Raw genomic sequence first — 23,950 nt, 5'->3', positions numbered from 1 at the left:
GCCTCTGGCTACGTGGCAGCACCCCTGCACTCCACTGAGTGCTGCCCTGCGGCTGCCCCGGTCCAGCGGCCCCTGCGGACTCGGCACACTCACCCCATCTCAGCTGCGGTGGTGGTTTGTAGGCTTGTGGAAGAGCGTGGCACCCACTGAACTTTCAGCACGCACTGTCATCCACAGGCTGTGCACATAACATCCTGGTGGCCACGGTCCCCCCCCCCGGGGGACCCCCGAGGCTGGGCCAGCTGTGGGGGTGGGGGGCCTTGCGCCACCCCTGGAGCTGGGAGGGCGGGGGCGTGGGTGGGGGGCAGATAGTGTCCTCTCCAGCTCCCTGCAAGGGGACACTGCTCAGCTCTGAGCCAGCCGGCCCTGCTCTCTCACACTTCCTGATTTGGTTCTTTCTCTCTCTTAAAGGGACAGAGGCAGCTGGGCTGCAGCCACCCCCGGCAGGAAGGGGAAAGGATGCTCTGAGCTCCCAAGTGGAGGTGGCGGGACCGGAGTCTGAGGCACAGAGACGCTTGAAACTGAGGCCGGGCAGTGGTGGTGGCCGCAGGGTGCCCTCTGGGCATGTGCCATTTGCGGGAGCAGGGAGCTCCAGGACCTGGCCCAGAGTCCACGGAGCCGGTTGGGCAAGTTAGCCTGGGAAGACAGAGTCCCCACACCCCTGAGCCCCAGGGAGGTCTAGGACCTGTGCCTAGCCACTCCAGAAGTCGGGTCTGACTCATCTTCCCAGTGAGCCTGCAGAGGCCCAAGAGCAAACACTGGAACCCATGTTATGCCCTCCAGGGTGACCTCGAGCACAGCCCACATCCCTTCCCGGTTTCTTCATTCAAGGTTAGTAACATTTACTCCATTGGTTGTGTGGACGACTGCTCACTCGGAACAATAGGTATACAAATGCCAGGGAAACTGGAAAGCGCTTTACCAACTTCGAAGGCATTGAAGCCCACACACCTTTACAAATTTGCCCACGGTCTTCAGACACTGCTGGGGCTGGAACATAGGTGTGTCAATGTCCCAGTCAAGATTCAATGCCCTCCATCAAATTTCCTAGGAGACTGGAGAGGTCTACAACGTTCTGGTCGACTCCAAGATGGCAGTTGGATAAGAAATGGTTAAAACCAGGAAATTCCATGTTTCTATAGAATGTTGCAGGGACTTTCCCATGGCCACACCTGGTGGTTTCCTCTGGCAGTCCCACCCCTAGCACAGTGACACCAGAACAGGAGCCCAGCTGAGAACCGCCTGGGTGCTCAGATAGATACACCTGCTGATAACCCTGCAGCCAGAGGCACTGCTGCCGGGCCTGCCCCGGAGGCCCTGCCCTGCTGGTTCACTGCAGAACCAGGAGAAATCTTCCAAGACCCTCTCTGGCTCTCCGTTCTGGATTCACAGCCTGCCTGGCATGTGGGAGAATTGCTCTTGGCATCCTCTGATGAGGTGGGGCCAACCAAAGCCTTTCATTACTGATGCAAGAACCCCACCCCCACCGCCTGCCCCCTGACCCTGATTCTGTTAGACTTGGTGTCTGCTCCCTCTGGGTCCCCTGAGTGACTGTCATGAGCAGAGCCCCCTGCTGGCCCATATGGGACATGTACCTCTGATGAGAAACCAACCTTTGTTGTTTTAAGCCAGAGGTTTGCAACATTAAGCCAGCCTATCCTTAAAAGTCTACCCATTTTTTCCTGATGAACTTGATCAGTCCTTGCCACCACCCTACTCTTCTCTCTCCGGCAAGCCCAGTCTGTCTTGCCCAGTGTCTTAAGCAACGGTCGGTCATGTGGGACCTTCCCTAGTGGGAAGCTGTGGCACTGTGTGATGAGGGCACGCAGGTGAGACCCAGGCTTCTCCCCAAGTGCCAGGGTTCGGCATGCATGGTGAATGCTCTGAGATACACATGTCAGCTGGTGATCTGGTGAACCTGGCACGAAAGGGGGGCAGCAGAGAGGGCGTGGTCAGGAAGGCCTTGCGAAGAGAAAGCATGCTTGCTTGACCAGACTTTGGAGGGAGGGGAATGAGGCAGAGAACTGGGGGTTGGAGGTAACGCATTCCAGGCGGTGGAAACAGGTGCAGGGGCACAGAGAGGTGAGGATAGGGTGACTTTCTGGGGACACCACATATGGTAAGGCTAGAGAAGGGGGGAGAGTGGGGGATGGGAGGTGAACTGAAGCCCTGTGTAGTGACAGGTTTCCTTGTCACAGCATCCTCCATGAGGTCACATCTTCTGTGTGGACAAACTCTGGTCCCAGTGGGGCAGCACGGCCCGTGTTTCATCGGTGGAGAGGCGCAGGAGGTGGGAGGAAGTCTGTAAGAGGCCACAGCACATTTTCTTGAGTGGCTCTGAGGAGTCATAGAAACACAAGTGGCAGTTGGAAGGTAGGACAAGGACCAGAGGTGGGAAGACGGGGGTCTTTGACAGCAGCTCAGCAGCTGTCAGGGAAAAAGCTCACCTCTACCCTCTACAAAGGGAGTCCGAGTGTGTAGTGGGAGGGGCAGGGGCTTCACGGTCCCAGAGGTCGGAGCCCTCCCTCCAACACGTGCCCCGCGCCACCTGCCACGGCCAACCTTCCATCTGTGCCGTCATTCCCCCTCTCTCGCACGTTCCTTCTTCCCATCCTACTGGGTCTTGACGTCACCCAACCTTCCTCATCGAGTTGATGTAAATATTTGTTGCTTTCTCTGCCCCTGCATGGCTTGAGCCTGTCAGAGCCGCCTCCCCTGCCCGGCTCCCTAAAGGAAAGAAGGATGAGGGCGGGAGGGCACGTGGGAGAGGACGGCAGTGTGTACTCACCGTGTGCCAACACTGATGAAGGGCTGAGCGACGAGGCCTCAGAGCCCCGCTTCTTGCCACCCTCGTCGGTCAGCTCCCGCCATGAGCTTTGGGTGAGGAAAGAGGGCCTCCGCGGCCGGATCGGACTCTCCTCCCCCAAGTAGTGGGGAGAGAAGCCATGGGAGCAGCACCAAGCCACCGAGAAAAAGTGAACCCTGTGCCACCGGGTGCTGTCTTTCTGGGTATGGAAGAATACTTCACTCGTTCTCTGGACTCTCCAAGCCTCCTGCTCACCAGTCCCTCCTACCCTCAGCTGAAGCCTTTGCGTTAAGCTTCACTGAAACACAAGAAGCAATCGAAAGGGAGCCCCTTCATCTTCTCGCCCCCACATCCACTGCCTGCCTTGCGTCACGCTGCCTTCCCTCCAGTGAGATGGAAGCGCCTTTTCTCGCGGCCACGGCCAGCCCCGACATTTGTCCTCTGTGACTCACCCTCTCCGGCGCATTCCTTCTTCTCATCCTACTGGATCCTGTTCTTGAGCAAACATGCCTCAGAGATGCCCGTGCAAAAACAAACAAACAAACAAACAAAACCAGAAACCTGGTCCCTGCCTCCCTCTTGATGCTCCCATTTACAACAGCACCTTGACATGAGTTGCCAAGACTTCCTGGCTCCGCCTTCCCTTCCCAGTGGCTGCCCAACCCACTCTACTCTGACCCATGTCCCATCTACGGGATGAGCTCCGGGTCACCGCAGAACGACTGCCACTCCAGCTGGCCTTGGGCAGCCAAGCCTCCCTTCCCGTTGACACCCGCCCTTCACTTGGCGTCTGTGACACTGTGCTTTCCCAGTCACCGAACTGTCACTTGCTCCCTCTATCCGTCTTCTTTGCCAGCTCCTTCTTCTCTACTGGGTTTCTAATTATTGGGATCTACTTTTTTTCCATTTACATGCTCTCCCTGGGAACCTCGTAGTTTGAGTATATCCATAATAAAATAGGTCCCAAGTTTCTTTGCAGGCATCATCTGTCCCTAAAACCCCACATTCACGTATTCAGGAGTCTGTGTGATATTTCTACTTGGGTGTCGAGCGGTCAACTAACTCTCCCAGGCCCTGCAGAAACCTTGATTGGCCGTACTACTCCTTAGCCAGGCACTAACTACCTATCACATTGTTTCATTTTCGGAGTAACACTTGGCCTCTTTATCTGTTCTCCCTCAAACTGGACAGAAAACTCCATTATCTGTTTCTCCGGTTCAATACTTTACAACAGTGCTTGACACACTGCGAGGCTCAGCGTTTGTTGACTGACTGATGAATGAGTCTTTGGCACATGTAATATGCCAGAGTTGCTGACCCCAGAGTAAAAAGAAGCTTCATATACCTATTGAGACCAAATTTAGAGTAGATAATCATTGAGGCCATTTCCTAAATTCATACCCACCCGGTCTCCTTTTTTTGGTGTCTCTCTGGGTGGAATGGGTCTGTTTTCAACTGTGTTCGTGGTCACTAGCTGCCACCAAGCTCCCATCAGAATATATAAAATGAATTAGGGCACCACCCCAAATGGCCCACCTTTGCCTTTTGGGCTCTGTGAAGAGGCTCCTTGGTCCTCCGCTCACAGCTTATAAACCAGCTCCATCTCACAGGTCACCACCCACACTCAGGAGAACTCACCCAGAGCACAGGGTGGCAGGACAGCCTCACCTTGACTTACCTAAGACCAAGGGACCAACAAGATAAGCTCAAATGTAGCTCTATTATTAAAAAGAGGGAGGTGGGGAGGAGAGACAACAGGCTGGAAGGGCATGAGACAGACGGAGGTGACGGGCCGGAGAGATGGAAAGTGTCCAGGGCTCAGGGTAGGAGTCCTGAACACTGGGCATCCCCTTGGATGAGAGATTTGCTCCCTCCCCAGGGGCTTCTGGTATTGGAATAAGTCCAATAAAAATAAGTGTGGGCCCTAGGATGCATTGTAAATTGTTACCTTTGAATAACTTCACCCTTGAGCTGATATCTGCTAGAATCAAAATCTACAGGGGAGAAAGCTTTTCCAGAATGCCCCCACCCCTGTGCTCAACACCAGCAGCACAAGCATGTGGGTCGGGTCTTCTCCCAGAGGCAGGGGGCATCCAGGGTCAGAATGATTCAGGGCTTTGCTCGGGGAAGAAATACAACAACCTTCAGTCACTCTTGGTTGTGGCTGGCAAAACCCGCAAGCCACCTGACAGGCCCCGCTCCTCCAAGTGGGGAAACCTGACCAGCGATAGAATGGAGAACCGTCCTCACTGAAACCAGGGTAGGTGGATTCTGGGGAGGAAATGGTTCTCATGGCAACAGACTGTGCTGTGATGAGCTGGGAGGCTTTCTACAAAACTTCTTAGGGCTAAATGGAAAGGCTGGGTGGGGTGGGGACGGCAGGGCGGGAATCCACATTCTAGATGCACCTGGCTGTGCTTGCTGGGAGGGAGAAGATGGTTGGCTCCCGAGCTCACGCATTTCTCCTGTTGCCAGGCAGGGCTCTGTCAGCACAGACGAATCAAATTCCCTCCTGGGCAGCTGGACTCCTGGATTGGAGATTTCAGGGAGGGGAGAAGGGATACGAACGGCAGCCTCGAAACCTAAAAACGTGTTTTATTTCGAAGTTGTGCTTTGGATTTTCCCCAATCCAACATCTGTTGAGTGACAGTCTCAGGTTCACACAAAGCATCTCCAAGCATACATACAATATTCCAGTTATCAACACTATTGTAAAGAATATGCCATCTTACACAAACGTGACATACAAGTCAGACGCCACAACATTGCAATTCCCTGGAAGATCTAAGCTTCCCTTATGCACGTGAAGTACACACACGCTGGCCCTTCCAGTGGTCTGTTCGTCCTGTTGCTGGCTTCATCTCTCCTCATCTCCTTGGGGAGAAACCAGGGCGCCCTGAGGAGGTTGGCTGAGACCAGTGTTTCCAGTTTCCAGGCTGCTGGCGGCAAACTCCTCTCTTTTCCAAATTGGGATGCTGGTGGCCCCACCCCACCTCTGTTCCCCAAAGACTGACCCATCAGAGTCCACGCCAAGAGAAGGATCCATGCCTCAAGGGGCAGAGTGGGGCTCTCTGAAGCATCATGCTGGTTTAGGCAAGCAGATCGGAGGAAGACTGGTCTCCCTAGGCCCTGGATGGCCAGCTCCTTTTGGCTTCTCGGTGTAAACATCACAGTGTACAACCTCAATTCCAGTTGATCGCAAGGAGCTCTGCCGAGGACGCTCCTTCCGTGGGTTCCTAGTCCCCTGGACAGGTCCATCTCACAGGTGTCAGGAGCACCAGAGAGGGGAGGACAACTTGGCTCCCAGAGCTGGGGGTCGTAGGTGGCCACTCACACACCGTCTAGTTCATGATGCAGATCAGATGGACACTGACCAAGGGGATGGTGGACATAAGTCATGTCCGAGGGCTGCAAGAGAAATCAGGCAGGAACAACAGAACAGGCCCAAAGCTTTGCCATTAAGAAAGCTTCGCTCTTCCTTTCTCAGACAGGGGTGTGCTGGAGGGAGGGGGTAAAGGGCAGGTATGGGTACCGATTCTGATCAGTTGGATCAAAAAGGAATGTAAAGTGAAGGGTGGGGGTTCCATGCTCATCAAGGAAACAGATCCTTAGTTTTTATGAAAGCCCCTGTTGGCTTAAGACCTGCGTGAGTCCAGGTGATAGGCGAGGACAGGCCACGATACCCAGCAACGAAACCCAAGAATGCAGAGGACCGTGGGTTACCTCTCACAGACTGACTCGCTTTACTCAAGGAGCTCTTCATTTCTCCTTTCTAGCTCTTGGGATAGTTTTCCTGGGGTTGCAGGTTATCTCTCCAATAATTAGCAATTTCCCACAAAGCTCTCCTTCACACAGAATGAGGAAAATCCTACCACTTCCTGCACCACCAACTGCCAACTTCAAAATGTTGGTCCAAAAAGAATCTTCTAGGCTAAACATAAGGAAACTCAGATTTTCCTATCTGAATGGCAACCCACCACCTCTCCTGACCTATAGAAAATAAGGCTAAAAGTGTGGCTTTAAAAGCAGAAAACAGAGAAGAGGAATGAGCTTTAGCTTTAGCTCAAGTATCTGTCTGAGACTCATGAACCTGGGTGTGACTGTCCTCAGCCCTGGTACCGCTAGGAGAGCGTGAAGCTAGGGGGGCCGGAACTGGGGGCACCAGGTTTGGAGACCAGATTAAAGTATGCAAGGATAGATACCATTTCTGCTTTTTGGAGAAGAACCAGAAGAAAGGCCAAAGGAAGGCCAACATACTCAGCATCCAATTATCTATTTTGTTAGATTCCAGCCTCGGGAAGACCTTAGAGCCCATGGGGCCAAAGCTCTCTTGGTTGTCTTTATCTGGATAAAAGAAAACAGGTTTTAAGGAGTAATGTCTCTCTTTAATCTAACCAGGGCTCTCCAAGCCCTTGTTGGTCCCTGAAGAGAGATCTTGTAGAATAACCAAACTGGGGGGTGGGGTGGGGGGGAGGAGAACTTAGGATATGTTTTTGTTCGGGAACAATTTGGGGGCTAGCAAAGCTGATTTTAATTTTTGAATAGGATCATGAATTTTGTCTTAAGTGTCCAAAGTAAGTGTGAGGAAAAAGGGCCCATTTCTCACCTTTTCCAAACCTGCCTTAAACACAATAAACTCTCTCAAAAGACTCTTTACCCTAAAAGATATCAGCTATAAAACTGTATTATACAGGAAAATGTCTTAAATGGAAAATGGTCCATCAGAGACAAAGACAGGAACTCGAGAAATGTCTATACATTCAGAAAAACTTTAGAAGTTCTATAAAAAGATTGGGCTGTATTTCTAGAGGATGGAGGAGAGCAAAAGCAAACACCAATGACCAATTCACACCAATAGAGAGAAGACAGAGAGAAAGCCCCAACCCCAAACAGATTACAGGATCGGGTCTCATCCTGCTCAGTTTTTTATGATGGAGAGATTTCAAAGGCTAGGTTCTCTGGCCCAGACAGAACAAGATTTGTAACGGAAACAGAGACCCCTGGTGGCTGTTGTGTGAACTGCCACAATAACTTACAAAGAGACTGGTCTAGACCAGGAGAGGGCTACACATGCCAGAGACTAGAAAACGTGTGTTGTGGGGTGTGTGTGTGTGTGTGTGTGTGTGTGTGTGTGTGTGTGTGTGTAAAACGAAGAATGGACTATATATGGTTCTCTATAATCAGTACCCAAAACAAGATGCCACTGAGAGCTGGCTGTCGGTAGCCAACCATCTGGTCAGGCATCCCCTGTGTCTAAGGGGACAGAGACTTGAGCCCGTGTCCTCATGACTCGCCTTGCCAGATTTCACAGTGACCTGATAATGGAAAACTCTAACTCTGGCTAACCTAAGAACAGTATGTACTGCAGCTGGCTGGATTACGACAACGGGGGGAAGCAGAGGGCGGTGGGAAGGGCAGGGCGGGGTGGTAATGAGGGCTTCATTCTCAAGGTTTTGGGTGACGGGAAGGCTAATTCCTGCAAGAACAACTTAGAATCTAATTTTCAACTGAAGTCCCCAAGCTAGTTAAATAGGAAGATTTTTAATAATAGTCCCTCCAGTCCCTTTGTCTAGAACAATTAAATTACATCCCTCAGACAGTACAAGACTTGTCAGTGGACTGTGAGGAAGATGATGAGTTGACACCAGGGCTAGTGGCATTTGTTTTGGGGAAGACAGTGGGCTTGGGTCGCGTGGCTGGCGGCTTGACTGGGGCGGCCATCTTGATAGACTTGACGGGCCGGAAGGCGCAGGCGATGTCCCCAGCAGTACTGGCACTGCGCTGGAAGGCGGGCTCAGGGTCCTTGAGGAGCTGGGTGTGCAGGGGACTGGAGGGCTCCGATGTGGGGGCCACCACTGGGGAGGTTTTGAGGGGCTCCAAGGTGTCCAGAACCACATCGGGGGTGTGCTTGACACTGCTCTGCCGCTCTAGCTCCCGCAGCTCATTCAGGGCAGAGTTCATAGTTGCCTCAATATCCTGCAAAATAGGAAAAAGGAGGAGGTGAGGCACATGTCGGGAGAAGTCCCCAGGAATCCTATTTCAACGGCACAGGCCAAATCATGAAGAAAGCAACTGGAGGGAGATGTCCAGGTTATTTCACTTGGCCAAAATCCTCGAACACACCGATGCTCAGAATGTTGGGGTAGGAGAAAAAAGGGATTTTCATTATCATGACCTTTTTTTCCCCCCTTTAGAAAAGAATGGCGGAGATGTTATTTTAAATAGAGTCCTCAAGTTTTAGAGATAAGGCACTGAAATACTTCTGGGCGAAATGACAGGTGATCCAGCGGGAAGGGGAAAGACAGATGAACTAAGAGTGGCCAGGAGTTTGGTCATGGTTACAAGGGATTTGCTACCCAATTCTCTCCACTTTTGTATATATTTGAAACTGTGCATAATTAACGACTTTTTACAAAGTGGGAGGGATGAAGTATGATATTTGTTTTCTTGGACTTCAAAGCCAAAAGTTAAGAAGGGCCAAGGGCTTTAGAAAGGTACCCTGGCCTTGAAGATTCATCAGGACACCTCCCCGTGCCCTACCCCACCCCACTGGAGTGCCCAACTTGAGGAAGCCATTTCCTTCGACCCGTCACCATGAGAGGGGACCAAAGAGTGACCAGGAGGGGAAGCCAGAGCCCACGCAGGCGAATTACCTCCAGCAAGTCACAGCGGAACACCCCAGATCTCAGGAAATAATAGAACCAAAGATCCTTTGTCCACAGCCAGCTGCCCCTCGGGGAGACCTCCCAGCTCCCTCCCCGCTCCTAACCTCTCCACACACTGTGTCTGGAATCCCAGACCGCCACAGGGCTCCCCCCTGGAATCAGGTTCACATCGAAAGATGACATGTTCCAAGCAAAGGCCCTGGTTAAGGCGTCTTGACCCTAGGGGCGATCTGTGCTTTCTGTTGACAGTAATTCAATTTCACTCATCCCTCTGATGTTCTCAAACCTTCAAAATGCTCAGGAAGAACTCCACCATCTCCCTCCTCAGTCCTGCTTTATAGCTAGAGTCTGCACCAGCTGTGCACCTATTCTAACATTCCTATTAGCACCTGGCTCAGGAGGCAGCTGGGAGGATTCCCACGGTGCAAGGCAGATCGCGGCCAAGAGCTGAAGTAGAGGCACAGAAATAGAGGGCTAGCAAAGCAAGAAATCTGAGGCCTGTAGCTTACTACGGTGCTGGCCAGGCACACCTTCCCTAAGCAGAGCATCACAGGTAAGCCAAGAGAGACCATACACAGCCTCTACTGCCCCCTGGAAGATAGGGTGAGGAGAATCTCAACTCAGAGGAAACGTAAAAGGGCAACAGGGAGCCCTCAGCTCCTACCTGGTCTAATGAAAATTATAGAGTTGGGAGAGGCGTCTGAATGAATTGCTTGGAGCGGCCCCGGTAGTCGGATTTTTAGAGGTGGGGCTGGATCGCTAATATTTCACGGAAAACAGAGACTCGTCAGTGTGGTACACACGTGGAAAGAGGGCCCCGTAACCAGGGAGCTCATCTCCACTGCATCGGGAGACGTGGGCCGGAAACCCTTCTGATACCCGAGCCCCCCGCGGCGGAGTGTTTGAAGCCGACAAGACCAGGAGCAGATTGTTGACTGATCGTCTGCCTCCCACTAAGGACCAGAGGTCGGCCTCAGGAAATGGGAGATGGGGGTGGGAAGGGTGATAAAAAAATTACAGCCAGAACTACGTCTGAGCCTCAACACTTGGGCAGCTTCACAAAGCCTACCAGGCTCTCAAGACCCGAAACTTGGGCAGGGTGGCCTCTATCAAAATATTCTCTAACTATTCACTTTAAAAAGTACAACGCTCTTGCAAATAGCCTGTGCATGACAAGAAGTCTGAATTCTTTTATTCTGTCTTGAAATCTTCTTCTTGGGGAGAGAGAGAGACAGACAAACTGCTCCGAAAGCTGCCTTTTCGGGCCCAGATGTCCAGCAGCCTCTGAACTCTGTGGGTGACGGATGAACTCCACTGTTTCAAGGCCCGTCGTAACGGATGCGGGCTCATGAAGCAGTAGTGACAAGCGTGGGCAAACCAGCAGCGTGTCCAGGTGCCCCCAGTTACCTGTGCAATGACCTCAGGGTCCACAGGCCGATGGTTATTGAAGCTCTTTGACCTTCCTGCTGTCACCGTTTTCCGGATCTGTGGACTGTCCAGCCGATTCTTCAGGGACGAATGGCGGCTGATGGAGTTGAGGCTCCCATGCCCACTGATGGAACACTTATCTGGCCCTTCCTTGGGGAGACTCTGGCTCATGATGGGCTGGGAAGATGGGCGGCAGCCAGCCCCCACCCCCGGGGAGGCAGAGTCAGTCAGGGAACTGCTCAGCCCATGGCTGTCGCTCCGAAATGTTTTCCGGATGCTCCCAGATTCTGGCCGCTTCCTTTGCCTTCAATCACAAACAGAAAGGGCGGTGTGATCGGGGAGCCCTGGCCCTGAGAAAGCTGGGACGGGTGAGAGAGGGCCGATGTTGGCACCCGGGGACTTCTGGAAGGAGAGGGACACGCAGCATGTTGTCTCCTTGGCTTCACCTTCCCTTGCTCGTTCTGTGTCTCTGTTCCCCTGCCACCCCCAACCTGGGCAAAGGAGAAACGGATACTTACTTGGAGGTCGTGGGCTTGGAGTTCTCGAGATGTAAGGTGCTGCCAGGAAAAATGTCTGATTAAGTGAAAGTTTCTAATGGGAGACAGATTCACAGAAAGGCCCCCTCCATTACCTGCTTTGAACAGAGACCTAAGGCCCCAGGTAGGAGAGAAAGTCTCGCCATCACCAAGAAGGCAAGAGGAGAGTTGATTTTTCCAAATTCTAGCATGTTTCTTAGTCCAACGACAAGACTGTAATCATTTTGGCCTCTGGCAAGTGGTTGTCGTTGCTTCTCGTGCAGACAGGGAACAGAATATTTTTCAAGAGGCTTCAGTGCTGAGGAGGTAGGGCCAAGTTTGTGCTTTTCCTCAGGGTGGAAATACATCTCCGTGACCCTGAGTCACCCAGCCCTGGGCTGAACCCTGGCTCTCGGCCGATTCCCTTCAGACCACGCAGACTCTCAAAGAAGACAGCCTGGCAGAGTCCTAAGAGCACGGGTGTTGCCTACTGCTGAATAATTTCATTTGTTCTTGGAATCAGATTCTTGAGGACCTAACTTAGGAAGCAATACAACTTCGGGTTTGGGATGGCAGCTGGGCAGCTCTGATCTCGAGTCCACTAAGGGCAACGGAGGCTGAGGCAGGAGAGGAGATGGAAGAAGGGAAGGGAAGGTCCTGAGGCTAAAGGGCTCGTCTGTGTGGCCGAGCCGGTGTTCTAAGCCCGTCCTGGTCCTGCCCACCGGTCAGGTCTTTTCTATCGGGGTTTGGTGTGGAAGCTGGCATACGGGAGCCACGCCATGAAGCTGCCGGCTCAAGCGGTTTTAGCCTTGGGTATCAGCCACTCTGGAGCAGAAAAAGGATGTTCTGGGAGTCTTATGAGGCTCAGCTGAAACGACTCTTCCTCTGCAAAGTCTCCTCCCACGACCCCACCTCCAACAGCAGGCAGAAGCAATCACTCCCTCCTTTGTTCCCTCAGAGCTTTGATGGCACTGCCTTTTTAGCTACCTGTCTGTATGGTATTTACCTTGCCAGACTGAGCGCCGAGGCCAGGCACTGTCTTATTCATCTCTGAACAACCAGCACGGATGCTTGGCACAACAGTAGCCGCTCACTAAATGTGTGGAATTAAATTGAATGCCTCACCCGAGTAACTCTTTGCTGATTTCCTTTTTTCCACTTGAGGGTGGCTGACTCACAAAGCTCAAACTGCTGAGGAGGCAGATTGTGGACTGGCTGGTGTGTGCCAGGTCCCTCACCGGGCCCCGGGGACAGGAGGAGAGGAAGGCAGATTTCCTGGTTTCAAGATGCTCAGGCTGGTGGGGGATCTGAGCGCATTTCGGGTCATGAGAGATACTCGGACTGCTGTGGGAATACAGACTAAGGGCATCTGACTCAGCCCTGAGGACCTCGGGGTTGTCAGAGGGCTTCCCCGGAGAAGTAAAATCTTCAGACTACGTCCTGAAGGGAGAGGGGGAGATGATCGGGTGAGGAGGCAGCAGATGTGAAGGTCCGGGGGTGCGAGAGAACTCGGGGCCCTTGGAAGGAGTGACGTATGGGGCAGGAAGTGAGGCTGGAAGGGCAGAGTCACTGCTAAGGGCAAGACACGCCCGGGGGCCGCCACTCAGCCACCGACCAGCGACCAGCGGGTGTCCCGGTCGGCCATGTCCTCTGAGCACCCCATCCTGACATGGCCAAGTAAGGAGTTCAAAGGGAACCGCCTGACTTTCCACCAGGCGTTCATCTTCTGACTGTTTCGGCTCATATCTTCTACAATCTCTTTGTACAAATGGCATCAAATACGTGATGGCTTAGAAACATGTACCTAACTAATTATTTAACTCTCCCTCCACCAACCCTGCCTTGGTTTGTGGGCTAATTACAGGCTTACAACCTTATGATTACAGGCTTATAATTAACATAGACTTGTAAATAAAGAAAAAAAAATGTGATGAGCCCACAGTTACTTTTTACTAGCTTGCCCTCCCAGCAGGGCACCACTTGCTGGAGGGAAATAGATAAAATCCTCAATCCTTTTTACTGGTCTGACTTAAATCATACCTACCCTCCGTGAGCTGAATCAGCGACTTCACTAACTGGAGGGCGAAAGAGATGGAAAAGAGACACGTGCCCCAACCACGCCCCCTGCTACCGTCTGGTTGGAAAAAAGCCAAGAGATCGGGGCGACCTGGTGCGGTTTAAAAACAACAAGCATCTTTTATTCTCCTTCCAGTTTCAGTGTCCAGAGGCTACGGTGAACAGGTTTTCAATGTGCAGATCATTTCATTCCTCCAGAGCCAGAGGGGAATAAAAACTGTACATCATCTGCAATCCACATTCATCAGGAACACCCTGGGGCGCGTCATCCCGCTGGCACGGGGCCAAGTTTCAGGGTCTGGCGGAAAGAGGTCTGTAGGCTTTGGGACTTGGTGTCTGGCCCCTTGAGATGAGATTAGTTCTCCAATAACCTGAATGTCTCTAGGGGAGGCAGCAGCACACAGGCGTGGAATCCCTCCAGCCGGCCAGATCGGGTGTGGGCGGAGTGAAAACCCTTGGGATGCTGCTCACAGCCACAATGAAAGCTGGGGGGGGGGCAGAGTTAAGAGCCTGCCGGACAGGAATGGGAATCTGCAAAGGGACTGATAGGGGAGGATGACACAGGGCTAAAGCAACAGGGAAAACATGGACAATTCCTTCCACTGGTATGAAGGGGCAGAAGGGAGCTGGGGGGTTAGGCAATGAATAAAGAGCTCAGGACGAAGCTTTCCTTGGGGGGCAGAGTGGCCTCCTTTCCTCCACAGGGTGAATGCAGGACACGGTGAGAGAGAGACACATGGTATCTACATAAACCCCTCTGGGGTCACGTGAGCCTAGTGGAAGACACACAGGATGTTGGCTCTTTGGACAGACAAGGGCCAGGAAGACGTCAAAGACTATTATTTGAGCAAGAATCGGAAAAGAGAAGGCACCTCCGAGAAACAGTCCAAAACCAAGTTGCAGAATGTGACCAAAGCTTTGGCCAGGTTTTAGTGGTCAGACAGCCGGGGAGGCCCGACCCGACAGATGCTGTGGAAACCCAGCGTGGGGCACCCTTCCATAGCACGACAGCAGCCCGCTGGAGCCCGGGACCTGCCCGCAAGGCCCACGGAAGCTTCCTCAGCCCTGTCCGCCTTGCGGCAGCAGTGAGCGCATGCAGAGTGTTAGGCCCAGGGGCTGGGAGCCCTACGCAGCACAGGAATGGAGAAGGGGTGAGGCTGGAGGGGGAGGCTGGGCGTTGCAGGGCATTCAGGGAGCAGAAAATGAAAAGCAGAGCTTACTTGTTGATGTTTGCAAGATAAATATCGGCTACATGACCCCCACTGGGACAGCTGGCCCCCGCTCTGGCTGTCACCTTTTCTTCAGGTGGCTCAGAAATGACCTCAATCTCAGACTTGGGGCTGGACCTCTCCACGACACCGTCCTCGCTGGGGAAGGGGCAGGCAGGCAGGGAGGAGGGGAAAACAACAACAACACAAAAAGCAGTGTTAAATCGGCAAGATGGCCCCCCGACACACACGCGACCCCGCCACAGCTTGGAGGCGGCAGTGACACCAGGCCGGGCTAGCTCTGTGAGAGGAGGCAGGGAAACCTAAGGGCCTTAGGAGGGTCACTTAAATAAAAATAAATAATCCCGCCGCGTGGTGCGGGATCCTCAGCTCCGCAGGAAGGCCGGGCTAGGGGACACCTGGATGCGAGGCATCTGCCTTCTACCCCGCTGCTTTTCCGGGCACAGCGGTGCCGGGGCCACCTCCCGGAGGAGGTGGCCAGTCCAGGGTGCGGTTTATCTGCTGAGGTCCCGGGCACTGCCCAGCAAGGACAGGCAGGTCTGCGGTGGCTCTGGAGATGCCGGCGTTGAGGCAGGACACCGCCACACTCTGTCGTAGTGCATCTAGCCCAGCTTAGAGCGTCCAAGCCGGTCCCAGGTCACTCCACAGCTCTCCCGGCCCCTCTGGCTACTGATGACAAAGGAAGCCCCTTCTCCCCCACAATTCATCTTCTCTCGGTCCTGTAGTGAAGCCATAATGCTAAATTTGGGAGGGTCCTGTCCACGCACAGATGGCCACCGGGTTTGCGATGTTATCAACAGAGGGAGGATCTCCCTGCAGAACGAGCCGGGGAGAGGCTGGGAGGGTGCAGACTCATTCAGGATATCAACCTTTAAAAAATAATATTAAGGGAAGGACTAAAAACACTGACAGCATCGCATCCACGGGTAGGGAGGCAGGGGCAGAGGCAGGGCAAAGAGGCAGGGAGGCAAGCTTGGGAGGGCCATGGGGTAAAAGCCCTCCTGCCCGGGAGACATTGCTTCAAAGAGTAGGAGCCAACCAAAAGCCCATCCGATGAAGTCTCTCTGGGACCAGTTCACGTTCCCTTTGCTCCCTGACACCCTCTCTCCTCCTCTCCCTGTCTTTCCCCAAGTCAACCCCAGTTAAATGAACTGGCTCCTTTCCACAAGGCTGCTTAAGCTAGATTTCTTCTAGAAAAGGAAAGCATCACTTTCATTTGCAAGTGGAAAAAGTGCCATCGTCATCGTCATAGGTGGCCCAACTGGTTGCGGTGAGCAGGGTTGTTTAAAAAAAGGGTGTCAGGGAAAAAAGAAGAAGTAAAAATGTTTTCCCACTCTGAGCTTTCCAGAACAAAAATGTAAGTGGTCAAACAATCACCCCTCATTATCACTCATCAGGTCTAAATGTGGATGAGCTGAGGGCTGGCAGGTTTCCACAGTGAGTGGGGGTGGGTGAGGAGTGATCTGCAGGGGGAAGAGATGGAAAAAACAATCCTCCACTTAGTCTGTGGCGGGGGGGGGGGGAGGTCTTTCAAGGCCGGTATTGGTGCCCCCTGGGGGTTGGTCTCCCTCACCCTCCTATGGAGCCAGAAATAAAGTCTCCCACAGAGCAGCCAGGATGCGTGAAGGTGCAGGGGGCCCAACGTACGTGTCTTGGACCACGATGTACTGGTGGGGGATGAGTCCGTCGATGCCATTGTGCCGGCCTTCCCACCAGTCATCGGAGGCCCGCTGGTAAAGCAGCAGGGATGCCCCCTTCTTGAAGGACAGCTCTCGGGCTGTCCGGCCCACGTAGTCAAACTTGGCAATGGCCTCGATGGGCTCACACTCTGAGAGGGGCAGAAAAGAAGGAAACACATGTTGTTGAGACCCACAGACTCAGGAAACGGGGCGGAAAACCCCAATTAGCTGAACTCACACTGGCAGGAAGATAGCCCAGCGTGACAAATAAGCCACGGATGATCTATGTATGAGGCAGGGGATTCCCGCATAGACGGTGCGGTGCCATCAGCCTGAAAGCACGTGTGCACCCTTAACTGCCTTTGGTCATGCTGTTCCCCCCACCTGGAATCCCTTTCTCTCTCACCTTCCTGATGAAACACACTGAGTCACAATTTAAATGTCAGCATTAAAAAACAAAACAAAACAAAGAATACTTTATTGTCTCAGCAGTTTCTGTGCAACAAGGAACCACATGTACAGGGTGGGAACCTTGTCTTCCTTGTGCAATCTGCCTCCTGGGAAGCTCGTCACGCTGCCCAAGAGGCTGAGCCCCACTCAGGGCAAAGGAAGCCTAGAGTAACTTCTCCGGTGCTTACACAGCTGTTTATGCCAGCCCCTATCACTGAACTTGCCATCCTGTATTTGTAAGCATCATTTCTTTTCTGATCATCAAATAAGGCCACTAATTGTAGAACATTTATCATATTGTACTTTAAATACAACAAACTTTATTTATGTTGTCCATTTCCCCTAGTGGAACATGAGCTTTTAGTCTCCGTAGGAGAGAATAACTCACCCAATCAACTTTCCAAGGAGCTAAAAATATGGAAATATATTATTGTGGGTAATGCATGGAAAATTTACTTAAAATTAATTTGAAAATTAAAAGGGGGTTCAAATGCAATATTTAGTTTTATTCTGTGTGAGCTTCCAGTCTCCTTGTCTGTTAGAAAGGGATAACAAGGGGCGCCTGGGTGGCGCAGTCGGTTAAGCGTCCGACTTCAGCCAGGTCACGATCTCGCGGTCTGTGAGTTCGAGCCCCACGTCGGGCTCTGGGCTGATGGCTCGGAGCCTGGAGCCTGTTTCCGATTCTGTGTCTCCCTCTCTCTCTGCCCCTCCCCCGTTCATGCTCTGTCTCTCTCTGTCCGAAAAATAAATAAACATTGAAAAAAAAAAAAAAAGAAAGGGATAACAATAGTGCCTTTTTCATGAAGTTGTTACGAAGAGTCAATATATAACAATTTGTAAAAGCACTTAGAGCACTGTATGGCCTGTAGTAAGAATACGTCCACGCTGGCCATTGTTATTGTTGTCATCATTACCACTATCTGGGCCGAGCCGCAGGGAGAGGTCAGAGAGCAAAAAAGAAACCCCCCTGATCTTAGTCAGGTACTCTGAGTAGTGGACAGAAAGGCTGCTTACAGGCAAGACCACGCCTAGGCAGCAGGATGGTTGGGCCTGCTCCCGGAAGGGCCGGGCTGGATATTTCGCTACTGGAGGCAGACCAGAGAAGGCCTGTCTAAATATCCCAAATCTCAGTTCTGTGCAGCCTTGGGCATATCACTTGACCTCTCTGGCCTTTGCTTTCTCAACTGGAAAATAGCAGCTCTATTTCACTAGGATTAAGAGGTAAGACACACAAAGCTTCTAGCAGGAACAATTTCCCTAGTTCACCCAGTCTCCTCCTGTAATGGGGCAGATTATCATATTGATCCATCTGACTTCAGCATCTAAATAAGCAGCCTTCATTTTTTTTTTTTTTCTCCTTTAAAAAGCTCCGCAGGCTGTGCCATTTCGTTCTCATGCCCAGAAAATTCTGAGGCCCCTTGTCAGCTGCTGAGACTTCCAAGAGCCCGAGTGGTCCAGAAATGGAGGTGCGGAACTGTTGGAAGGAGGGGAGGCGTGCTGGCCGGACAGACCCTAATCAATCACGGGCGCTGCTGAGGGGCCCGCGGTGACAGCTGTGCATTCCACCTCTCGACGCACGCCCGCCAGGCTGCACGGCGCTCGCACGTCTGTACTTTGGAAAGGGTCAATTTTTCCAGTCGGCAGGCGTGAAAGCGTGTGGTTTCTGCATCCTGCTTCCCACTCCCCCTTGGCTTGCTTCTGTTGGGCTCTTGGCACCCAGCTTCTCTCCTCCCCAGGCTCACTGTTTTTTCAAATGAACTCTCCTGATTTGGGTCTCCAGCTACCTGGCAGGAGTCTGGGCTGTGACAGGGGACCAACATCAGGCAGGCGAGACAGGCAGGCGAGACAAGGAGCTAGGAGGTATGCGAGGGGCAGGGAGCTGGGGCGAGAAGCTTGAAAGGCTCTGAAAGGTTTCACCTCTGGTTTAACACAGAGACCATTCTATTTGAGAAGGTAGGCTGTCTCTCCATGAAAGGGAAGGAATGAAAAGGACGGACAGGGGGGCCGCTGCCTGTCTTTGGGGGACTGCTGGGCAGGAAGGTGCATCCGGAGCACAGGCTACGTCAGCTGTTCCTTCGGCTTCCCACCCGGTGACCCCACTGCCCAGGACGCGGGGCCTCGTACCGTCATCGCTCGTGTGGTGCTCTGCGGTCACATCCTGGGTTGAGTCCTCAGCCGAGGTAGTCTCTCCGTGAGGGCTGTCACTGCAACAGAAGCAACAGTAACGGGGACCTGAGCCCTGGCTGACCAAATTCTTGTCTTCTCCTTCCCGCAGCTTCCCTGGAGCAAGGGCGCAGAAGCTATTTCACGCTCTCTGCATCCTGACCGGACACTACAGACAAGTGTTGATAATGAAACACGAGGCTCCTGAGTTTCTCTAGCCCGGGCCCTGCAGCAAAAACCACTCGACACTGCCTGCGACTCACAATATCCGGAGACAGAGAGAAGCCCTTTTGAATTTATAAAATAAGTCTTTTTGAAAATACACAACAACTCAACTCCTCAAGGGCCATTTCTCTAGGTGAACTAGTCCCTGGAGGGAGCACGTGGAAGAAAATACGAGGTTTTTGCATGGGACGCAACAGGAGCTGGAAACCAGCCCTGGCGCTTGGTACCTGTATGACCCTGAGCAAGGGAATGAATCTCTTTAAGCCTCAACCACCTAATCAATGAATTGAGGATAGTGGTCTGTACACCTCAGTTGTGTGAGGATAAGTGGTCTTCCTTTCCTTCTTTCTCATTTTGCTTATGTCTCTGGGCTTTGTGGTTTGGTCTGTGTACTGGTGAGAGATGGGAGGTGAGTCGGCAGGAGAAGAGTCTGCTGTGGGCTGGACTCTGCGAGAGGGCGGGGCATGGAAGCTGGTCAAGTTCCCAAACAGTTCAGTGAGTCTAAAATCATACAGGGCTGAGAATCAAGAATGGCCAGGGAAGTCACTTGGAAAGTTGTTTCTTCTCCTGGTCTTCTGGCTCATGGACATCAGAGTGGACGGGGATGGGTACCAGGAAGTTCTAACTTCCTGAGAAATAGACAAGACCCCTGTTCATTTCTAAAGTTTCTTCCTCTGGCAGTTGGTAGTAACAAGGGAGCCTTTCCAGGCAGTTCTATGGAAGTATCACCACCTTCTCAACCCTACCACCTGGCCTCATGGTTGCTGCTTTTGAGCCTATAGCCTCTCCCTCCACTTAGGATGGGTCTTTCACTCCAGAAAGTTCCTCAAAGACCAGGGAACCAGTCTGGAACTCACCCCACATGACACAAGTCAGTTCCAAGGAGGCTCTTCAGACTCCAGAGAACATTCTGGGAGAACATCAACAGGGATTCCTCCTTATCAAAAAATGTGGGCATAAGTTTTCACAGGTTTACTGGGCCTACACACTGTGGGCACTATTTGCTGGGCCTACAAGCCCTCTGATGAGTTGCAGGACATTCTAGAAGCCTTCAGGCACCAGGGGTGCACAGGGCAAAGGCTCAGTTTCCTCCAGAGTTCCAAGTTCATTTATGTGGCCATCCACTAAGGCAGCAGTTCTCAAACGCCAGGGAGTCCTGGATGGGTTGTTAAAAGCAGACTGCTTCACCCCTAGAGTTTCTAATTCTCGAGGGCCAGGTGGAGCTCAGTTGTCTGTATTCCTAACCAGCCCTAAGTGACGTAGGTGCTGTGGGTTCAGGGACTCCTCTTGGAGAACCACTGTTCTAATGTAAAGGCGGGATGATGCTTTTTAAGGTCCCTCCCAGTGCCAAAATCCTACTCTCAGCTCTACACCCACACCTCAGCAACACCTCAAGCCCGCCAGCACCTGCGGTCTGAGGAAGCCCAGCAGGCCAAACAGCAGGTGGTCCTGGGAAACCAGGTTCTAGTTTACGGCTGGAGAGCGTGGTGAAGTGGATTAGCCTCCCTGCTTCATAGCTGCAGGGAGACCAAGTGCCCGGGGCCCCCTCTTCCTGGCTCTTCTGGTCTCCTGGGTTCTCAGGCTCTGGCACCCCCTTCTGCCACCCCTCCCTCACCTCCTTCATCCATCTGAGCTCACTTCACTGGCACTTCTTCCTGTTCCCAAAGAAGAGGAGAGGCTGGGAGCCTTCTGAGTGGGTGAGTCCAGTCGTCAGATGGTCCTTCTTACCCAAGGTCACCTGCCCTTGATCCTCGCAGGTTTCTGGCCTCCCACCCAGTCTGTGGTAGTAACATACCCTGACTAATCTGGTGGTTTTTCCAGAGGCTGCTAATAAGTGTCGGATGCATGACAAACAGCGGTTGGCCTGGGAGAATGCTTTGGAGAGAACTGGCGGAAGGTGTCCTCCCATTCTGTGTCCCTGTGAGCCACCCTCACCATGACTCTGTCTGCTCCGCTGGGCTGGGACTGGGGGAACAGGGCTGAGGGGGGCTCTGTGTCCTGGGATCGGGCCAGAGATATTTGAGAAGTGAGGGCACACTTTGGAAAGAAGATAAAGCAGGCCCTGGGAACACTACTCCACAGTTTCTCAACCCTCATGCAAGAGAGAAACCAACTCTCCAAGTCACATGCACAAAGACAGCTCCTTGGAGCACACCTGAACAACATTCCGTGTCCTCACCGACCATCTGTCAGTGACAAAAAGGCTTCTCTCCAAGCTAGGAAGTATAGGTTTCTCCAGCTCGGACCCAGATGCTGGGATCCGCGGGATAGCGGACAAGATTGAACCCGGGGGTGTCAGTGGTATTTCTCTACTCACAGACACGTGAATACCACTTTCTTCACGCCTCAGGCAAAAGGCTCCTTCTGTGGGGATCAGAGAGAAGCATGGACCCACTGGCCTCTAATTAAGTGAACATCCTCTCCTGTCCTCCCCTACCTTACTGGAGAGCAATGGGGCTGCTGAATTGGTTCCAGATGTTGAATTCAGATGGAATCCGAATTGGGCTGGCTCATGCTTTCAGCCCAGGCTGAAGCATGATTCAGGGGAAGAAGGGAGGGGAAGGAGCAGGTAAGGGATGTTAGGGAGCAAACGACAGAGGTGGTTGCCTTTGTGTTTGGTAGGGAAAAAGACATTGTAAGTGGTACCCTGGGTGCAGTGTGGGGTCCTGGACAGTGCCCTGCACTAAGACACAAAACAGCATGGTTAGAATTCCCACCCCTAAGGTGGCCTGAAAGGTTGTCACTGACCTCTCTAGGTTATAGTCACTTTATCTGTAATATGGAAATAGTGATTGGTCAACTGTGTAACACAAGGGTCTAGTAAAGATGAGCCCTAGGGATTCCTTTTATATCTCTGTTCCCAGGCTAGGTCATGAAAAACCTTGCCCCACAGGATTTAATCCCGCTTTAGGGTGGAAATGGGCCTAACCTGCCGAAAATGGAGCTTACCTTACCCCTTTTTCTCCTCACAGATCTCTGCAATCATTCTAAATTATCATTGTTCAAACTCACAGCGAGGAAATTATGCCTCATATCTAAGTTCTTCGCAATAAGGAAGAAAATCTTACTTCTGCGGACCCGGACCCAGGCCTGTCTGTGTCTCTCACCACACACAGCACAGACATGGAGCCTGAGAGGCACTGCTGACTGATGAACAGTTGTTCTAAATACAACTTTACAAACTTTCTCTTCCTGGAGATTATTAACCCTCCTATTATTGTCGCCACTGTTTTCCAGAATGGTTCCTCAAACTCATAAAAAACAGGGAAGTGGCACAAAGTGGCACTCACTCCACAGGTCGGGTCGAGGTCGGGCGCTCGAGGTCGGTCGAGGTCGGGCCTGCACCGTCCCCAGATCCCGGCAGCTTGGACCGCCTGGGAGTGCGAGGCTGGGGGGCTCTGGGTGTTTCCCCTGGGTCTCGCTTGGCCATCTGGCTCCCACACCAGCATGCAGTGGGGACTCCCCCTCCCCACCCTCTGGCCCAGAGGCCCCTACCAGTAGTCCTCTGTGCTTCCTCCTCTGCTGTAGACGGGGCCCTCCAGCTCCCTGGGGGTTGGGAAGATGTTCTCATGCTGGATGATGGTGGTTTTGATCAGCTCATTCACGTGGGCTTGGCAGGACACCTGGTCGTGGCCCTCAGGCACTGACATCAGTGAGGGCCCGAAGCAGATGGCGAGGTTGTAGGGGTCCATCATGTTCTCTTCACTGAACTGTGATAAACTGGAGGAGAAGGGAAGGGGGCAAGCTGGAAAGCTCTCGCATGAATGCCCAGAAAACACAATCGTGGGAGGCAATGCCAAGAGCAAGAGCAGAAGCTCCACAAATTGCCACCTGCTTTCCTGGGCATCGGAGCCCTTTCTAGAAAGTCTAGAAAGAGAATGACCACCAGGACGGTCATTCGGGAGCCACCTCCTTGCAGGTCTCTCCCCTCCTCCCTCTCCAGCTCCCCCTTCAAATCCTACTTGTCACCGCTTCACGAGCCCCGCTCCATACCTCACCCACCAAACCCACCCTGCCTCAAGAATACGCCACTCTGCACAACCGGGATGGCTCCCACACGCCAGCTCCCGAAGCTGCCAGCGCAGATGGAGACCCTCAGGCTGCCCTCGTAATGATACGGTCAGAAGACACAGGCACTGTGTGTTGTGTACCTCCTTGCACAGCAAAATAATCAAATTACTAGGGATATTCCATTCCAAGCTCTAGACGTATTTAAAAACATTGCCACCCGATTAGCTTTTGTATCCCGTCAAGCAAGTGAATTTCTTTCTGGAACAGCTAATGTAATTGTTTTCCATTTTCATAATATCCTCTATTATTACAATCAAGATTTATTCAGGAAAAGGTCAGCATGCTGCTCAGTTTATGCTCAGGCTTTCTCTGGATGCAGTCTGACTTCGTCATTGGGTATTTATTTTGGGAAGTCCCCTTTTCAGCCAGCAGCTGCTCTGGCCACACCTCCAACCTTGGCCAAGGCCCCAAACCCTTCAGGGAGACCCTGGGTCTCATCGGCCCTCACCGGTCTCTGTTTGTCCAGGCTGATGGCTTGGCCAGCTCTGGGTCTGTACCCCCCCGCCCCCAGCCCTAGGGTGCGGAGCTGTGGGCTCTGCTAAGGAGTACTGCCTCCCTGATGGGCATCAGCAGGAGGTCCCCGGCCCCTGATTCTTACAGCTCTGAGGAAAAACCAAATCCCTCTGATGCCGAACCAGAGGCC

General features: G+C 52.6%; 2 protein-coding genes across 17 annotated transcripts in view; both read right to left on the bottom strand.

Moving 5' to 3' along the window:
- Positions 1-410, bottom strand: part of IKBKE (inhibitor of nuclear factor kappa B kinase subunit epsilon) — a 28,437-nt gene extending 28,027 nt beyond the window's left edge. For all 9 annotated transcript variants that reach the window (XR_005786594.1, XM_040462042.1, XM_040462045.1 and 6 more), the window contains exon 1: positions 94-410. The gene's annotated coding sequence lies outside the window, so the exon portion shown is untranslated. The remainder of the gene's footprint in view (positions 1-93) is intronic.
- A 4,971-nt stretch (positions 411-5,381) lies between these two features.
- The window catches only part of SRGAP2 (SLIT-ROBO Rho GTPase activating protein 2), a 235,005-nt gene continuing 216,436 nt past the window's right edge, over positions 5,382-23,950 (bottom strand). For 2 of the 8 annotated variants that reach the window (XM_040462034.1, XM_040462035.1), the window contains exons 18-24: positions 22,732-22,956; positions 18,973-19,052; positions 16,367-16,547; positions 14,711-14,857; positions 11,418-11,456; positions 10,879-11,203; positions 5,382-8,782 (exon numbers count right to left, since the gene is read on the bottom strand). In XM_040462034.1, the coding sequence (XP_040317968.1) occupies positions 8,399-8,782; positions 10,879-11,203; positions 11,418-11,456; positions 14,711-14,857; positions 16,367-16,547; positions 18,973-19,052; positions 22,732-22,956 (1,381 nt within the window). In that variant the 3' untranslated portion in view covers positions 5,382-8,398. Of the gene's footprint in view, positions 8,783-10,135; positions 10,231-10,878; positions 11,204-11,417; positions 11,457-13,585; positions 14,264-14,710; positions 15,589-16,366; positions 16,548-18,972; positions 19,053-22,731; positions 22,957-23,950 lie in introns of those variants that run through there. The other 6 variants (XM_040462037.1, XM_040462036.1, XM_040462038.1 and 3 more) reach the window with 5 other exon arrangements.

This window comes from Herpailurus yagouaroundi, unplaced genomic scaffold (genome assembly GCF_014898765.1).
Source record: "Herpailurus yagouaroundi ecotype Mexico unplaced genomic scaffold, PumYag 308, whole genome shotgun sequence".
Taxonomy (NCBI): domain Eukaryota; kingdom Metazoa; phylum Chordata; class Mammalia; order Carnivora; family Felidae; genus Herpailurus; species Herpailurus yagouaroundi.
The sequence above is the reverse complement of the archived record's forward strand: the minus strand, read 5'-3'. Positions and strand labels throughout refer to the sequence as shown.